We start from the raw sequence: 19,298 nt of genomic DNA, 5'->3' as shown, positions 1-19,298 counted from the left end.
AGCTACACCTTGATTTCTTGGAAATCATAAAGAGACATATCACGCAGCTTGTGGTGTGTGATGATTGTAGCTCAAAAAATATCTTCTAAAAGAATGCATGAACTAGGCTGGGTGCAGTGGCTCACGCCTATAATCCCAGCACTTTGAGAGGCCGAGGCAGGCGGATCGCAAGGTCAGGAGATGGAGACCATCCTGGCTAACACAGTGAAACCCCATCTCTGCTAAAAATACAACAAATTAGCCGGGCGTGATGGCGGTCACCTGTAGTCCCAGCTACTCGGGAGGCTGAGGCAGGAGAATGGCGTGAACCTGGGAGGCGGAGCTTGCAGTGAGCCAAGATTGCAAGATTGTGCCACTGCACTCTAGCCTGGGCAACAGAGTGAGACTCCGTCTCAAAAAAAAAAAAAGGAATGCGTGAACTAAAGTTAAAACTCAGGGTGTGGTATGGAGGGTCATGGAGTAGGGGAAATTTTATAGTTAAAAGGCTACAAGTACTTTTCCAAATTTTTGAGTTCAGTATTTAAGCATTTCTTATACTTCTCAGATATGTGAAATACTAGCATTTTATCACCTTTCCCATCTGGAAAATAATTATAGATTAGGTCTGTCATTAGCTGTTTAAAAACTAGGTTTTAATTATACAACTAACTAAATATTCAAGTAGAAAAGTAAAATGATACAAAGTCCAACCTTGACCTACTTTTATGGTCCCTGCAAGTTATAATAGTCATCAATTTTTGTTTGTATCTTTTTTTTTTTTCTTTTGAGACAGGGTCTTGCTCTGTCACCCTGGCTGGAGTGCAGCGGTATGATGACTGCTCTCTGCAGCCTTGACCTCCCATCCTCAAGTGATCCTCTCACCTCAGCCCCATGAGTAGCTGGAACTACAGGCGTGTGCCACCATGCCCTGCTGATTTTTCTGTTTTTTTGTAGAGACAGCATTTCACGTTGTGCCCAGGCTTGTGTTTGTATCTCTAATGACCTTTTTTTTTTTTTTGCATTTTTTCTATACATATATATATATATATATATATATATATATATATATATAAAGATTTGTGTGTGTGTGATCATGATTAATTTTTAGATTTTGGTGGAACCTTAGACATTGCCTAGCACCCCTTTTCCATCCCTTTCCCATTTTGTAAATGAGGAAACAAGTCTAAATGGTCAAGTGGCATACCCAAGTTATTGGAGCTGGCTAGTGATACAACCAGGACTACACCCCAGGTCTTTGGACTCCCACGCCAGTATTCATCCTACTAAAGTAGATGATAGTCTTAAGAAAGTATAAATTGTTGGGAGGAACAAAACTAGTTTGCTTAGTTGCATAATTTTTTTTTCTTTGAAGATTTCTTTGGTGTTCTTGACTCAGAAAATCCAACTTTCTGGTATTACAAAAAAATCAAGATTAAAATTAATACATCGAGCACCTTAAAGCATAATACAGTTGACTTTGTAATTAGCAGAGTTGAAAGTGATGAGAAGATCCTCTAATTTTCTTTTTACCTGCAGGAAGGTGGGAGTCAATCATTTTGACAAGTCTCCTGAAAGGAACAGCTAGCAGGAACTGAAACCTTTTTCCATTTGGTCTCGTGGCAAAGGCAGAGATTGCTCCAGCAGCTCCACACAGTATGGAAGACAGTTATTTACCTTCTTGTGTTCTCGAATTTTGTTTTATTTCAAAAGTAATACATTTTTGTTTTGTGTTAAAGTGTAAACTGAATATTCAGACATTTACATAATATACATTTGTTTTGTTTGTATGTTGTAGATATCATTCCATGATAGTACATACAGATCTACTTCATTGTGTTTTTAAATAATTGAAAAGTACTCCATAGCACAAACGTACCATGATTTACTGAACAGTTCTCTTGGTAATGGACATTTAGGTTGCCTTCAGGATTTGGCTACTTTGAACATCCATGTATATATATATGAAGTTCTAAAAGTGAAATTGCTGGGTCAAATGGTATAGTCAAATTACTCTTCACAAAATATCGTACTGACTTTTTTTTTTACTGATAGTGTGTGAATGCTCGTTTCTCCACATCCTCACCAATCCAGATTATCATGGCATCTTAATTATCACCATTTTGATAGGCAAAAGTATCTCATTGTTCTAACGTGTATTTCCATGTTTCTGGTAAGGTTAAATATCTTAAAATTATTTCTTATGCTACAAGTCACAGTGCAAAGATTTTGAAATACTAGAACATTACCCACATATAGTGGACTGGAGTTGGTATAAGGTTATTTTCTCTTCCTCAGTGAAATTGTCTCTTATTTCTCCAGAAATGATGTGCTCACAGGTGCCCTCTGAACAGTCTTCTGGTACCTCTCTCTTGCCTAAAGACGGTGCCCCATTTTCTTGGGATTCCTTGGATGAGGATGGATTGGATGACTCCTTGCTGGAGCTGTCAGAGGGAGAAGAAGATGATGGTGATGTAAATTACACAGAGGAAGAGATTGATGCACTGTTGAAGGACGATGACCCATCATATGAGCAGTCTTCTGGGGAAGTTGATGGTGGGCATGTTGAGAAGGGAGAAAGAGGGAGTCAAATTCTACTTGATACTCCCCAAGAGAAAAATTCATCGTACAGCCTGGGACCAGTAGCTGAGACTCCTGACCTCTTCAGACTACCTCAGCTAAGTACATCAAGTGGTCATGGACCAGCTCATACTAAACCATTAAACAGACGCTCTGTACTAGAAAAGAATCTTATAAAAGTAACTGTTGCACCATTTAATCCAACAGTTTGTGATGCTCTGCTTGATAAGGACGAGACTGATTCATCCAAAGATACTGAAAAACTCTCTTCCCTTGGAGAAGAGATGAGAGAAGATGGTCTTAGCCCAAATGAAAGCAAACTTTGTACTGAATCTGAAGGGATCAGCCCCAATAACTCTGCCTGGAATGGGCCCCAGCTCTCTTCTTCAAACAGTAACTTTCAACAGACTGTCTCTGATAAAAATATGCCTGACAGTGAGAACCCTACGTCTGTATTCTCTCGGATCTCAGACCATTCAGAGACTCCTAATATGGAGTTATCCTGCAGAAATGGTGGTTCACACAAGTCAAGTTGTGAAATGAGATCTCTGGTTGTTTCCAGCTCATCAAACAAAGTAAGTACATTTTATTCAAGGTGAAGAGACAAATGAAATTATTTTTATTCAGATGTATAGCAGAGTTTCCATATACCTGCTATCTCCACACATACACAACTTCCCCTGCTGTGGGCATCCTACACCACAATGGTACATTTGTTATAATCTGGCAGAGCTTTGTATTCAGACAAATTGGGGTTTGAATCCTGACTAGCACTGTGACCCTGGGCTAATTATTTAGCCTCTATGTTTCCCCACGTTTCTTATCTAAATTGGAGTAAATAATACTTCAGAGTATAATAAGGATTAATGAAATAATGTATTTATATCACCTGGCACATAATATTAAATTACCCTCTGTTGAATAATTACTAAGATGGTAATTCTATTATTTTTCTTGTCTTTGGGCTTCAGCCTATGTCTCAATCTTTATTGCCATGCTATATATTAAGATACAGCACTAGCTCTGAATCAGCCATGAAAGAGCTGAAAAATCTTGGGCAATTTATCTAACCTTTTTGAGCCTGATTCCCTATCTGCCAAATGAGTGTAATAATCCCTGCCACGTAGGGTTTCTTTTTTTTTTTCTTGAGAGTCTCACTCTGTCCCTCAGGCTGCAGTGCAGTGGCACGATCTCGGCTCACTGCAACTCCCGCCTCTCGGGTTCAAGCAATTCTCCTGTCTCAGTCTCTCGAGTAGCTGGGATTACAAACGTGCACCACCATGCCCAGCTAATTTTTGTATTTTAGTAGAGACGGTGTTTCACCATGTTGGCCAGGATGGTCTCGAACTCCTGACCTCAGGTGATCCACCCGCCTTGGCCTCCCAAAGTGTTGGGATTATAGGCATGAGCCACTACACCTGGCCAGGGTTTGTTTTTTTTTTTTTAAGATTACAGAAAAAGATTACAGTTATCTCATTTGAAGCACTACTGTCATATGTGGTACACAGTAGTGTTCACGAATAGGCTTTTGTAGCCTTTAGTTAAAAAATATTTCCATAAATAGTGTTTTCAGTGCTTTTCTTATAACTAAGAATCACCTTTCCTTTTGCATTCCTTTTCCTCAAAAAAGCAGGATGTTCTTAACAAGGATTCTGGGAAGATGAAAGGCCATGAGAGAAGGCTAGGCAAAGTCATTCCTGTTCTACAAACTAAGACCAGGTAATGTAAAGTATAATTAAATATTCTGATTTCTTTTGGTTCTCTTCAGTTTCTTTCTTCCCCTCCCCAGTTTCATCTTAGTGTAGGGAAAAAAATCCCTACTCCAGGAGTAAGCAAACTTGAAGTTCTAGCACTACCAACTATGTGACTTTTGGCAAGTCAATTAACCTCTTACCTCAGTTTTTATGCATGAAATAAGGCTAATGATGCCTCCTCTGCTGCTTGACAGGGTTATTTTGAAAGCAAAATAGACATATTAGCGAAAACACTACAAATGTAAGATATCTTCTCCTGTGCGTGGGGCAGCCTGGTCACATATATGATAAGAGGTTAGAATAATTTTAACGAAAATGTTAAAATACAAGTAGTAGAAAATCATTTTGTTGTCCCTCCCAACTTGCATACAACTACCCTTGCGGAAAAATTCCAGTAGGGGTTGCAAATTTGCGTCATCTTTTCAATTTATTCTCTGGTTGCCAGGAGATGGCAGTGTCTCTACATGGTCCTTTTAAATTGAATCTACTAGAAAAAGCTTTTTTTAAAATGTTGGATCAGATTAGCTTCCTTACAGTGAGATTTAAAAAAATTCTTTTGATTATACATTTATTACATTAATTTTGCTTAAAAAATTTAATTAGGCCGGGCGCGGTGGCTCACACCTGTAATCCCAGCACTTTGGGAGGCTGAGGTGGGCCAATTGCTAGAACTCAGGAGTTCAGTACCAATCTGCGCAACATGGCAAGACCCCGCCTCTACTAAAAATACAAAAAAATACCCAAGTGTGGTGGTGCACACCTGTGGTCCCAGCTACTAGGAAGACTGAGGTGGGAAGATTGCTTGAGCCCAGGGGACAGAGGTTGCACTGAGCCGAGATCATGCCACTGCACACCAGCCTGGGAGACAGACCTTGTATAAAAAATAAAATAAAAATTTAAATTATTACAAACAAGGCTAAAGTTTCCTTTGACTATCATCCCGAATCCCAGTTTCCTGGTTTTTTATTTTGTTTGCATAATTGAGAGAAACCTTCTGAATTGCTTACAGTGTAAGTGATAATCAAAAGGTCACAACTCAGGCTACTTGGGACAGTAATAAATTTGCAATCTCAATATTCTCATTCACTGATTCTTTAGTACAGTCAGTCAGTATGAGTATGGGCCAGAAATTGCTCTCACCAAGGTCACCATTGCTCTGATTGCCAGATCTAGTGATTCTTTTCAGTCTTTATCCCATTTAACTTTTCAGTTTCACTCTAGAAAGCTATTTTCTGACTAACCTTGAATTACTCGACAAATGCTTTCTCTAGGGACTAGTAATCTTCACCTTTCTATTCCTTGTTAGCAGGAGGTTGTATCTATTTCCTTCTCTTCGTCTTTTTTTAAATTATTTGATTTTTTTAGAGACAGGGTCTCACTCTGTGGCCCAAGCTGGAATGCAGTGGTGTGATCATAGCTCACAGCAGCCTTGAACTCGTGGACTCAAGTCATCCTCCCTCCTCAGCCTCCTGAGTAGCTAGGACTACAGGCACATGCAGCCATGTCCAGCTAATTTTTTAAAAAAAATTTCTTGGGTCTCGCTGTGTTGCCCTGGCTGGTCTCAAATTCCTAGCCTCAAGCAGTCCTCCTGCCTGAGACTCCCAGAGTGCTGGGATTACAGGTGTGAGCCACCACACCCAGCTTCTCTTCTTTTTCTCTTGATTCCATACTCCATTTTAGTTTTTTTTGTGTATGACTAATACTGTCCTCTGCCTCTCGATCATAAAGATAATTTTGCCTCTGAAACTTAGTTCTAATCAATCAGCAGTATATCACTTCTCTCTACAAAACGCTATATTCCTGTTTCTAATGGGCTGTTTTTCTTTTTTCTGGTTTGCTTTATTCAAGGACTAATGTTCCGACGTTTTCACAGTCAAATCTAGAACAGCAGAAGCAGCTTTATCTCAGGAGTGTCATTGCTCATATAGAAGACCCAGAGGACACTAACCAAGGTAACATGGTACCCAAAGAAAGGCATATAAAACATGTGATGTGACTTTCTCTTTCCAGTGTAACAGCTTAAACTGGGAGATTGTTTAGAATTTTCTTAAATTCTTGAGAAAGATAACTTCCTTATTTAAAAGATTTTCACTTAAAAGGATTGCCTAACCAGATAATTCTCGAAGTGGTTTGGTTAACCAGTTTTAGAGAGGGATCTAAGCACGTTTACAACAGTACATGAAAGGTGCCTCCCTCATGGTTGAGGGCTTTAACCCAGACCGGTGCATTTTTGCTAGGGATTTTTTGTCTGAAAAATAATGGAAGTGGATGACCAGGTGCTGCTTACTAATCAGTGGTTTTTAAAATTTGAAATGTTTTATTTTTCCTATTACCTTCAGCATTTAAAAGCAGGCATTTCAAACACCATTCTGCATTTTGGCTTCTGAATAAAAGCTCTTGAAAGGTTTGGCTACCTTCCAGATCCTTCAAGTTGTGTTCTCCCCACTTCATTAGAAGATATTGCAAACCAAAGTGACTAGATTCTTTCTCCAGCTCTCAAGAGACTACAGTCCATGTTATCATTCAGCCTGAACTATTGGCTGATGGGAAAGCTCCTGAAGGGGAGACTTACGGGAAGAACTGAAGGTGAAGAGGTTAGAGAGGTTTTATACTGATAAAAGAATCACTTCTTAAAAAGATCACTCCAGGCTAGGCATGGTGGCTCATGCCTGTAATCTCAGCACTTTTGGAGGCAGAGGCAGGCAGGTCATTTGAGGCCAGGAGTTTAAGACCAGCCTGGCCAGCATGGCAAAACCCCATCTCTACTAAAACTATAAAAATTAGCTGGATCATATTCTTTTGGGAAAAAAAAAATTAGCCAGGCGTGGTGGCACATGCCTATAATCCTAGCTACTCAGGTGGCTGAGGCACAACAATCACTTGAACCCAGGAGGCAGAGGTTGCAGTGAGCCAAGATCATGCCGTCACACTTTAACATGGGTGACAGAATGAGACTCTGTCTCAAAAAAAAAAAAAAATCACTCCATATTCTGTCATCTGTATTCATTCAGCAAACTTTTCTCGAGTATTTCAGTCGTGGTAGTTTTGAAGATAAGGAATTGGAAATGGAAATGTAAAGAGGAGTAAGATAGGGTCTTGGCCCTCTGGGAATTCATAGCCTAGAGAAGAAGATAATTATACTGCAGTATTGATTAGAGTTCTAATAGAATTATATATAAAGTACAGTAGGAGCAGGGAAGGAGCCCTTCTGCTTGTGTTTGGGAAAAGTGGAAGATGGGGAAGGAGGATGCCCTAGGTGAGCTCCACAGAGAAGATAATTAGTTTAATTACTCTAAGATCTATTGTAAATCACTAGGGAGGGTTTTAGGAGAATTTTTGGTCCTTTTGCAGAGGAGACTCTTCTTTCTTTTGACAAATCTTGAATTATGTAGTAGTTTTTCTTGTTTGTTTTATAAGATTATGATGAGACATCAGTCAGAAGAATTTTTTATCCCGTATCCTTTTATTTTTCACTGAATATTTCATAAGCAACCAAATATTACTTACACTGATTTCTTAGCCCTCTGCTTGTGAGATCCCTTTGCTAGAACTATTTTAGGTCTGATAGAAGTAGAGAAACCTCTTCTCTCCACCTGTCCCCCCATCATTGGAGGGGCAAATTTAAAAGAAACCTGTCTATATTCAAGCTCTGTGGAACAGGCCTAGTCATGTCATTGCTTTTCCCTCTGTGAGCTGACTCCTTTTTTTATATCCTAGGCAGTTGACACTGATGATATCCAGTTATGTTTTCTCTCATTTGGAGCATTTAAAGAAAATTTCCCAAGAAAAGCAAAGAGCAGCTGTTCACACTATAACATCATTTTCAATCTTTTCCCCATTCAGCAGTTCCTCTCCCAGTATTACCACAACAATCTATATCCCATGAAGAATAGCTAGAATAACTATAGTGAATAGGCAGCATACTTTAGTGGTTGAGAGAGTAAAGTCTAGTCTAGAGTTAACATCTGGGTTCACATCTTGGCACCACTGCTTACTGGCTGGGTGAGCCATTAAATATTGATTTGTAAAATTGGGATAATGACAAGGCTTAACTTACATGAAAATTATACAGGTATAAAGCATAGAACAGTACCTAGCTCTAGTAACTAACATTTATTGAATAGTTGCTGTTACCAGCAAGAAAGGATATCTTTTCATACTGAAGTTTTTTTTTAGGTAAAATAGCGTTATATCTAGTGTTTGTTTTTAAATCACAGACAAAAAATACTGGAAACAGCTTTGATAAAATGTTGATAAATGAAGGTGAGTGGTGAGTACACTTTCTACTTTTGTGTATATTTGACAATTTCCGTAATTAAAAAGTTGTTTTTTAAGCACGTCTTTTAGGGCATTCATTTTTTTCAGCATTACAAATGACTCTAAAAATTTCACAGACCTCTGGCACTTCCTTCTGCCTTCCAGGAACACAGTATAATATGAAGTTTTTCTGTCACTTCCCATTGCCCAGTATTCCTACATCCAAAATCATAAGATTTGTATATACCTTATTGCAAGGGCGGGGGTGGTATGTTCTTCACCTTTCCTCCATTTGTATGTGAATTATAGTGCAGCCAGAAGCACAAAAGGGGAGCGTAGTAGTTCTTGTCCTCCTTCCTTTTGAGATGTTTATTGCATTTAACCTTGAAAAAGTGTAATTCTTCAGGTTATCAGACACAGAGAAATTAGTAAGGAGTAGATTCAAATGTAGTTCTTGCCAGTTCAGTTTGAATCCTCTCCATTGGGTTAGTTATCTCTTTTCGCTTTATCAATAATGTATATATTATTGATGTATAATGTAACAAAGTAAATCATCCTTCAACTCCATTGTTCTAATATAAGTATAATCTCTTTAGTTTAGTGCCCCATGGGCTTTTTTTTTATAATAACACTTAAAAAGAAATACCAACAGCTTCCTTTCTGGTATCCCTGCAAATGGAAAACTTTCTATGAAATTATAAGTACTTAAAGTAGAAAAGGATCATTAAGAGCTTCTCTTTAATCTCCTAACACATAAGTCTGTTCTATATATTTTTGTCAAGTGACCATTTAGCCTTTGCTTAGAGTTCTAATAATGCAAAACGCATTACCTCATAAGGCAGGTCATTCATTGCTTAGAAAATTTTAGTTGTTAGAACGTTATTCCTTACGTTGAGTCAAACGTGGCTTCCCTGTAACTTCTAGTGGTAGTTCCTAGTTCTGCCCTCTAGCATCATGAAAAATAACTTTGTTCTGTCTTTCATTTTTTATTATTTTCTTTTTTGGAGACAGAGTCTGTTGCCCAGACTGGAGTGCAGTGGCGCGATCTCGGCTCGCTGCAGCCTCTCCCTCCCGGGTTCAAGCGATTTTCTTGCCTCAGCCTCCTGAGTAGCTGGGACCACAGGCGCAGACAACCACACCTGGTTAATTTTTGTATTTTTAGTAGAGACAGGGTTTCACCATTTTGGCCAGGCTGGTCTTGAACTCCTGGCCTCAAGTGATCCGCCCACCTTGGTCTCCCAAAGTGCTGGGATTACAGGCGTGAGACAGCACCCAGCCCATTTTTTATTCTTTCAGACATTAGAAATAATGATTCTCTCTCCTACAAAGAAAAAAACTTAAAATCACCTATAAATCTATCCTGCCACCTAGAAATAACAAAATTAACATTTTGATAATTATCTTTCCTGTAAGGTAGAATATATACAGGGAAATTACATATTAATAGTTTATAATCTGCTTTCTTTGTACTTAATGTAATTTAAGGACCTTTTCATGTTAAATATTTGAAATTAAGATTTTTAATGATTACAGAGTATTTTAATATATAATTTATTTCATCTTGGTAAATTAGATTGTGTCCATTTTCATTAGTAATGCTGCAGTGAACATTCTGGTCAGTAAATGTTTATGTACAACTCTTATTTCTATAGGATGAATCCCTAGAAGTGGAATTGCTGGGTAAAGTATATAAACATTTAAAAAACTGTTACATGTTACCAGATGGTCCTGCCCCAAAAAATTGTATTAATTTTTAGTGTCACCAATTTGATAGGTAAATTTTAACATGTTTTAATAATTGGTCAGGTTAAATGTTTTTTGTTTATTGTTAATTTATATTTAATCATAATTTTAAAAAAATCATCTAATATGTGTTGCATATTCCAATTTCCATAGTTGTCCCAAAAATATATTCTTGTAACTTTGGTGAAATAGCATCTAATCAAAGTTCATGTTTAGTTATTGTCTCCTTAATCTCTTTTAATTTAGGTCACTTGTTTTATAGATTGTCCCACATTCTGAATTTTGTCTGTTTCTTGTGGTATCATTTAATTTGTTCCTCCATTCTCTGTATTTCCTGTAAACTAGAAGCTGGGTCCAGAGGTGGGATTAGATTCAAATTAAGTGTTTTTGGCAGGGATAATTCCTAGGTGCTATCGTGTATTCATCCTACACTATAGCCTACACTATATCCTTCTAATCAAATTAGCAGGCATATATGACACTTAATGACAGGTTGTTCCACAAATAGTAATACTAAGTTTGTTAAGGTGTTAACTGCCGTATCTTTCCATTGTAAAGTACATTTACCCCTTTGTAATTAGTAAATTATCTGTGGGGTGATACTTTGGTACCATGTGAATATCCTGTTCCCCAACAACTAACTGTTCACCTAATTGCTTGAGCATTTATTGATGATCCTTGCTTGAATGAGCTGCTGCACTGGGAGTTACATAGAAAATGTCCTTTTTTGGCCAGGCGCGGTGGCTCATGCCTGTAATCCCAGCACTCTGGGAGGCCGAGGCAGATGGATCATCTGAGGTCAGGAGTTCGAGATCAGCCTGACTAACATGATGAAACCTGTCTCTACTAAAAATATAAAAATTAGCTGGGCGTGGTGGTGGGCGCCTGTAATCCCAGCTACTCAGGAGGCTGAGGCAGGAGAATCTCTTGAACCCAAGAGGCAGAAGTTGTAGTGAGCGAAGATCAGGCCATTTGCACTCCAGCCTGGGCAACGAGCAAAATTCCATCTCAAAAGAAAAAAATGTTCATTTTCTAAATATATAATTTCTTCTACAGTTACTAACTAGCATTCTTTTATAAAGATTTTCTATTACTTTACTATTACTATAACCTCATGGATTTTTTTAAAGAATCAATATGTTGTAATCAATTATAGCTACTGTTCTTGGTTTTTCTTTTTGATGCTCAGTTTGTCTCAAATTTGATAAATGGGAGCTCCTTCAAGATGACTCTTGTTCCTATTGACATGATCCCATTAATCTTTTTTTTTAATTGTGGTAAAAAAAATACATCTAACATAAAATTACCATCTTAACCATTTTTAAGTGCACAATTCAGTAATGTTACATATATTCACATTGTTGTGAAACATATCTCCAGAACCTCTTCATCTTGCAATTCTAAAACTCTATACTTACACAACAGTTCCCCCTCTCTCCCTTTAGTCTCTGGTAACCACCATTCTACTTTCTTTTTTTTTTAAATATGACTACTTTAGATACCTTTTATAAGTGGAATCATACAATATTTATCTTTTTGTGACTGGCTTATTTCGTTTAGTATAATGTCTTCAAGGTTTACCCATTGTGGCATGTGACAGGATTTCCTTCCTTTTTAAATATTTTTATTTTTATTTTTTTTCTATTTTTCTCACCACTCAATTTCCTTCCTTTTTAAGGCTGAATAATATTCCATTGTATATATACACACCATTTTGTTTATTCCATTCATCTGTCAGTAGACATTTGGGTTGCTTCCACTTCTTGGCTATTGTGAATTGTGCCACTATGAACCATGGGTCTACAGATATCTCTTTAAGACCCTATTTTTAATTTTTCTGGATATATATATGCAGAAGTGGGATTGCTGGACCATATGGTGGGTCTGTTTTTAATTTTTTGAGGAGCTTCATACTGTTTTTCATAGCAGTTGCACCATTTTGCAGTCCTACCAACAGTGCACAAGAGTTCTAATTTTTCCCCATCCTTGCCAGCATTTATTTTTTTGTGCTTTTTTTTTTTTTTTTTTTTTGAGGCTGGAGTCTCGCTCTGTCGTCCAGGCTGGAGTGCAGTGGTACAGTCTTGGCTCACTGCAACCCCTGCCTCCCACATTCAAGTGATTCTCGTGCCTCAGCTTCCCAAGTAGCTGGGACTACAGGCGCACTCCACCACGTCTGGCTAATTTTTGTATTTTAGTAGAGATGGGGTTTTGCCATGTTGGTCAGGCTGGTCTCGAACTCGTGAGCTCAAGTGATCTCCCCATCTCGGCCTCCCAAAGTGCTGGGATTGCAGGTGTGAACCACTGTGCCTGGCTTGTGTTTTTGTTTTTGTTTGTTTTTTTTTTACAGTAGCTATCCTAAAGGGTGTTAAATCAGTATTTATTGTTTTTGTGTCACAACTAAGTATTGTTCACTGAAAAGCCGAGTAGTATATTATGGCTTCATTTTCTTTCTTGAATTGTTTATTTTTGTAGAGTTGTTAATTGCTTCAGTTTCTTTCATTAAATTTTTTTTTTGGGAGAGCTTTTTCCTAGAGCCTTCTGTTCTACTGCTCCAATTTGCACTGCTTGTTCTTTAGCCCTGCAACAGAGCTGTCATCCCAGGATTTTCCTCTGCTGCCCTCCTGGGTTGAATCCTGTTTCTTGGATCCTATATCTTCCTCTTTCTTATTTTTGGTTTTAGTAGAGGACATCCTCTGAGAATATCTAAGAAAGGGTGCATAGATGTTTTCTTTGTGTCTACATATCTGAACATGTCTTTATTCTATCCTCATACTTGATTGATAGTTTGATATAAAATTCTAAATTTAAAATCAATTTTTGCTCAGAAATTTGAAGACATGGCCAGGCGCAGTGGCTCACGCCTGTAATCCCAGCACTTTGGGAGGCTGAGGCAGGCGGATCCCAAGGTCAGGAGTTCGAGACCAGTCTGGCCAATATAGTGAAACCCCATCTCTACTAAAAAAAAAAACATACAAAAATTAGCCGGGTGTGGTGGTGGGCACCTGTAGTCCAGCCTGGGCAACAGAGCAAGACTCCGTCTCAAAAAAAAAAAAAAAAAAGAAATTTGAAGACATTCAGTATTGCTCTTAAGAAGTCTGAAGTCTGTTATCAGTTTAACTTTTATTTCTTTGTATGTCGTATGTCTTTTTCTCTCTGGAAGTTCTTTTTGTTTGTTTGTTTGTTTTTTGAGACAGTCTCGCCCTGTCGCCCAGGCTGGAGTGCAGTGGCGTAATCTGAGCTCACTGCAGCCTCCACCTCCCAGGTTCAAGCAGTTCTTCTGCCTCAGCCTCCTAGCTGGGATTATAGGCACCCGCCACCTGCCTGTAATCCCAGCTACTCGGGAGGCTGAGGCAGGAGAATCACTTGAACCCGGGAGGTGGAGGTTGCGGTGAGCCGAGATCGCGCCATTGCACTCCGGCCTGGGCAACAAAAGCAAAACTCTGTCTCAAAAAAAAAAAAAAAAAAGATAATAAGCATATTGGACTAAAAACTTTCTTTGTGCACCTTTGTAATTCCTCCCTTCTGCCTATCTCTGCCCCCTCTAATCCCCAGGCAAGATTGACCACTGATCTAGTGTCTACTGCAGTTAGTTTGCATTTTCTAAAGTTTTATGTGATGGAATCATACACTATGTACTCTTTTGAGTCTGGCTTCTTTGTCTCAAGATAATTATTTTGAAATTCATCCATGTTGCATGTTTATTTCTTTTTATTGCTGAGTAATATTCCATTATATAGATTTATCCCTAAGTGAATGTTTGCCCATTCACTTAGATGGGCATTTGGCTTATGTTCAATTTTTGGCTATGACAGATAAAACTGTTAGGAACATTCATGCACAAATCTTTGTAAAGATATGCTTTTATTTTTCTTAAGTAAATATCTAGAGTAAAATGACTGGGTCATATGGTAGGTGTGTGTTTAACTTTTTGAGAAACTGCCAGCTGGGCGCGGTGGCTCACGCCTGTAATCCCAGCACTTTGGGAGGCCAAGGCGGGTGGATCACGAGGTCAGGAGTTCAAGACCAGCCTGGCCAACGAGGTGAAACCCCGTCTCTACTAAAAATACAAAAATTAACCAGGCGTGGTGGCGGGTGCCTGCAATCCCAGCTACTCTGGAGGCTGAGGCAGGAGAATCGCTGGAACCCAGGAGGCAGAGGTTGCAGTGAGCTGAGATCATGCCATTGCACTTCAGCCTGGGTGACAAGAGTGAAACTCCGTCTCAAAAAAAAAAAAAGTTGTAAGTGTACATTTCAGTGGTATTAAGTATATTCATATTGTTGTACAGCCATCACCATATCCATTTCAATAATTTCTTGGTCTTGCACATCTGAAGCTTTGTTTTTTATTTTTTTAAAGATGAAGGTCTTGCTATATTTCCCAGGCTAGGCTCAAACACCTAGGCTTAAGCAGTCCTCCTCCTCAGCCTCCTGAGTGTCTGAGACTACAGGCACACATCACTGCACCCACTACAAATCCATAGCTCTGTACCCATTAAACAATAACTCCCCATTCCCCTCTCCCTGGAGCCCCTGACAACCACCATTCCACTTTATGTGTTTATGAATTTGACTACTCTAGGTACCTCACATAAGTGGAATCAGACAAAGTGGTATTTGTCTTTTCGTGACTGGCTTATTTCACTTAGCACAATGTCCTCAAGGTTCATGTTTGCTGTAGCATGTGTCAGAATCTCCTTCCTTTTTAAGACTTAATAATATAGTGTATGGATACCACATTTTGATTATCCATTTATATATCAATGGACACTTGGTTTGCTTCCACCTTTTAGCTTTGTGAATAATGCCGTTATGCATATGCATCTACACATATCTTTTTGAGACCCTGCTTGCAATTCTTACATACCGAGAAGAGAAGAGGAATTGCTAGATCATATGCTAATCCTATTTTTATTTTTATTTTTATTTTTGACATGGAGTCTAGCTCTGTCACCCAGGCTGGAGTGCAGTGGCACAACCGTAGTGCAGTACAGCCTCAAACTCCTGGCATCAGTCTCCTGAATAAGGTTAAACTACAGGTGCACACCACCATGCCTGGCTAATTTCTTTTTATTTTTAGAGACGGGGTCTCACTGTGTTGCTCAGGCTGGTTGTGAACTCCTGGGCTCAAACTATCCTCCCACCCCAGCCTCTTGAGTAACTGGGATTATAGGTGCATACCACTGCACCCAGACTATTTTCTTTTACTTATTTGTTTGTTTTTTGAGACAGGGTCTCTGTCACTGAGGTTGGAGTACAGTGGTGTGATCTTGATTCACTGCAACTTCTGCCTCCCAGGCTCAAGCAATCCTCCCATCTGAGCCTCCCGAGTAGCTGGGACTACAGGCTCACCACCACATTTGACTAATTTTTTGTTTTGTTTTGTTTTTTTGAGATGGAGTCTTGCTCTGTTGCTCAGGCTGGAGTGCAGCGGTGCAATCTCAGCTCACTGCAACCTCTGCCTCCCAGGTTCAAGCGATTCTCCTGTCTCAGCCTCCTGAGTAGCTGGGATAACAGGTGTGCATCCACCACATCCGGCTAATTTTTGTGTTTTTAGTAGAGGTGGGGTTTTACCATGTTGGCCAGGCTGGGCTTGAACTCCTGACCTCAAGTGATCCACCCACCTTGGCCTCCCAAAGCACTGGGATTACAGGCTTGAGCCACCGCATTCGGCCTGATGTTTTGTATTTTTGGTAGAGACCGTGTTTTACCATGCCACCGCACCTGGTCCCCTATTTTCTGTTTGTTTGTTTATTTTATTTTGAGGCAGAGTCTTGCTCTGTTGCCCAAGCTGGAATGCAATGGCATGATCTTGGCTCGCTACAACCTCCCCCTCCTGGGTTCAAGGAATTCTCCCTGCCTCAGTCTCCCAAGTAGCTGGGATTACAGGCACCCGCCACCACGCCTGGCTAATTTTTGTATTTTTAGTAGAGACAGGGTTTTGCCATGTTGGCCAGGCTGGTTTCGAACTCCTGACCTCAGGTGATCCACCTGCCTTGGCCTCCCAAAGTATTGGATTACAGGTGTGAGCCACCACGCCCGACCTATTTTCTATTTTTCAATGGGAGTCATCCTAATGGGTGTAAAGTGGTCAGTTTTTATAATTTTAGACATTCTAATATATGTGTAGTGATATCTCATTGTAGTTTTCATTTGCATTTTCCTAATGAGTAATAATGTTGAGCATCTTTTCATGTGCTTATTTACCACCTGTATATCTTCTTTGGTGAAGTATTTTTTGCTCATTTAAAAAATTGGATTATTTTCGGCCAGGCGCGGTGGCTCAAGCCTGTAATCCCAGCACTTTGGGAGGCCGAGATGGGCGGATCACGAGATCAGGAGATTGAGACCGTCCTGGCTAACACGGTGAAACCCCGTCTCTAGTAAAAATACAAAAAAAGTAGCTGGGCGTGGTGGCGGGTGCCTGTAGTCCCAGCTACTCAGGAGGCTGAGACAGGAGAATGGCGTGAACCCGGGAGACGGAGCTTGCAGTGAACTGAGATTGCGCCACTGCACTTCAGCCTGGGTGACAGAGCAAGATTCCATCTCAAAAAAAAAAAAAAAAAATTGGATTATTTTCTTATTACTGAGTTTTGAGAGTTCTTTAAATACATATTCTGAATGCAAGTTTCTTTGCCAGATAAGTAATTTGGAAATATTTTCTCCCAGTATATGCCTTGTCTTTTCATTCCCATAAGCGTCTTCTAAAGAACAGAATTCTTAGTTTTGATGAAGTAAGTTTATTTTTATTTATTTGTTTATTTTTCTTGGTAGTCACTGGTTATAGCAGATGAAGTAAGTTTAATCAGGTTTTTAAAAATTTTATGGGTGGGAAGCAATGGCTCACACCTGTAATCCCGGCACTTCGGGAGGCCGAGGCAGGCAGATCACCTGAGGTCGGGAGTTCGAGACCAGCCTGACCAACATGGAGAAAGCCCATCTCTACTAAAAATACAAAATTAGCTGGGCGTAGTGGCGCATGCCTGTAATCCCAGCTACTCAGGAGGCTGAGTCAGGAGAATTGCTTGAACCCGGAAAGTAAAGATTGCTGTGGGCCGAGATAGCACCATTGTACTCCAGCCTGGGCAACAAGAGCAAAACTCTGTCTCAAAAAAAAAAAAAAAAAAAAATTACGGATTATGCTTTCATGTGGTATCTAAGAAATATTTGCCTAAAAGAAAAGGCCACAAAAATTTTCTCCTATGTTTTTTTCTAGAGGTTTTATAGCTTTAGGGATTACATTTAGTTTTATGATCCTTTTAAAATTTATTCTGTATGTAGTGCAAGATATGGATTAAAGCCTGTAATCCCAGCACTTTGGGAGGCTCAGGTGGGAAGATTGCTTGAGCCCAAGAGTTTGAGACCAGCCTGGGCAATGTGGTGAAACTTTGCCTCTACCAAAAAAATAAAAGGTTAGCCGAGCATGGTGACATACACCTGTAGTCCTAGCTACTCAGAAGGCTAAGGCAGGAGGATTGCTTAAGCCCAGAAGAGGGAGGTTGCATTGATGCACCACTGCACTCCAGCCTGGGTGACAGAGTGTAAGACTGTCTCAAAAAAAAAAAAAAAAAAAAATTATATATATATATATATGGGAATGTATGGCTTATTTTCTTGGCACATGGATATTCAATTGCTTCTTTACCATTTATTGAAAAGACTGTCCATTCTGCATTGAATTGCCTTTGTACCTTTGTCAAAAATCATTTGTCTCTAGAAAAATCAGGTTTCCAGGAAAAAAAAGACTAATGTGTTCCACTAGTGTTTTTATTTTTCGGTTGTGTTGGCTTTTGTAGATTCTTTGCATTTCCATATAAATTTTAGAATTAGCGTATCAATTTCTTAAAAAAGGCTTGGTGGGATTTCGATTGGGATTGTATTGAGTCTATATAAATAAATAAAACTGAGAGAGAATTAACATTTTATTTTATTTTTTTGAGATGGAGTCTCACTCTGTTGTCTAGGCTGTCGTGCAGTGGTGCGATCTCAGCTCACTGCAACCTCTGCCTCCGAGATTCAAGCAATTCTCCTGCCTCAGTCTCCCAAGTAGCTGGGATTACAAATGCCTGCCACTACACTCAGCTTAATTTTTTTATTTTTAATACAGACAGGGTTTCACCAAGTTGGCCAGGCTGTTCTCGAACTCTTGACTTCAAGTGATCAGCCCTCCTCAGCCTCCCAAAGTGCTGAGATTACGGGTGTGAGCCCCCGCGCCTGACTGAGAATTAACATTTTAATATTGAGTGTTTTGATTAAAGTCTTCTCTAATTTCCTTCAGAAATGTTTTGTAGCTTTTGTACAGTCTTGCACATCTTTTATCCAATTTATCCCTGAGTGTTTCATATTGTGATGCTTTTGTAAAATGATTTTTTTAAAATTTCAGTATCTGTTCATTGCTATTATATAGAAATGTAATTGATTTTTGTGTCTTGGTCTTATATTCTATAACCTTCCTAAATTCTTTTATTAGTTTTAGTAACTTTTTAATAGATTTCATCAGGTTTTCCCTGTAGGTTATCTTACTGTCAGCAAATAAAGAAATTTTTACTTGTTTCTTTCTGACTTGGATGCCTTTTATTTGCTTTTCTTGTGCTGCCTAGAACCTCCAGTTAAGTACAAATGAGATCTTTTCTTTTTGTTTTTTGTTGTTGTGGTTGTTGTTGTTGTTGAGACGGAGTCTCGCTCTGTTGCCCAGACTGGAGTGCAGTGGCGTGATCTCAGCTCACTGCAACCTCAGCCTCCTGAGTAGCTGGGACTACAGGCATGAGCCACCACACCCAGCTAATTTTTTTTTTTTTGAGATGAGGTTTCACTCTTCTTGCCAGGCTGGAGTGCGATGGCACAATCTCAGCTCACCAAAACCTCCGCCTTCCATGTTCAAGCGATTCTCCTTCAGCCTCCTGAATAGCTGGGATTACAGGCATGTGCCACTGTATCTGGCTAATTTTGTACTTTTAGTAGAGACAGGGTTTCTCCATATTGGTCAGGCTG

General features: G+C 39.3%; 1 protein-coding gene across 11 annotated transcripts in view; it reads left to right on the top strand.

Annotated features, from left to right (window-relative positions):
* S100PBP (S100P binding protein) overlaps window positions 1–19,298 on the top strand; it is a 40,863-nt gene that overhangs the window by 6,296 nt on the left and 15,269 nt on the right. For 4 of the 11 annotated variants that reach the window (XM_055390803.2, XM_004025388.4, XM_055390807.2 and 1 more), the window contains exons 2-5: window positions 1,516–1,632; window positions 2,299–3,131; window positions 4,187–4,275; window positions 6,159–6,262. In XM_055390803.2, the coding sequence (XP_055246778.2) occupies window positions 2,301–3,131; window positions 4,187–4,275; window positions 6,159–6,262 (1,024 nt within the window). In that variant the 5' untranslated portion in view covers window positions 1,516–1,632; window positions 2,299–2,300. The other 7 variants (XM_019014775.3, XM_055390875.2, XR_010131726.1 and 4 more) reach the window with 6 other exon arrangements.

This window comes from Gorilla gorilla, chromosome 1, assembly GCF_029281585.2.
Source record: "Gorilla gorilla gorilla isolate KB3781 chromosome 1, NHGRI_mGorGor1-v2.1_pri, whole genome shotgun sequence".
In the NCBI taxonomy this organism is placed as follows: Eukaryota; Metazoa; Chordata; class Mammalia; order Primates; family Hominidae; genus Gorilla; species Gorilla gorilla.
The sequence above is the reverse complement of the archived record's forward strand: the minus strand, read 5'-3'. Positions and strand labels throughout refer to the sequence as shown.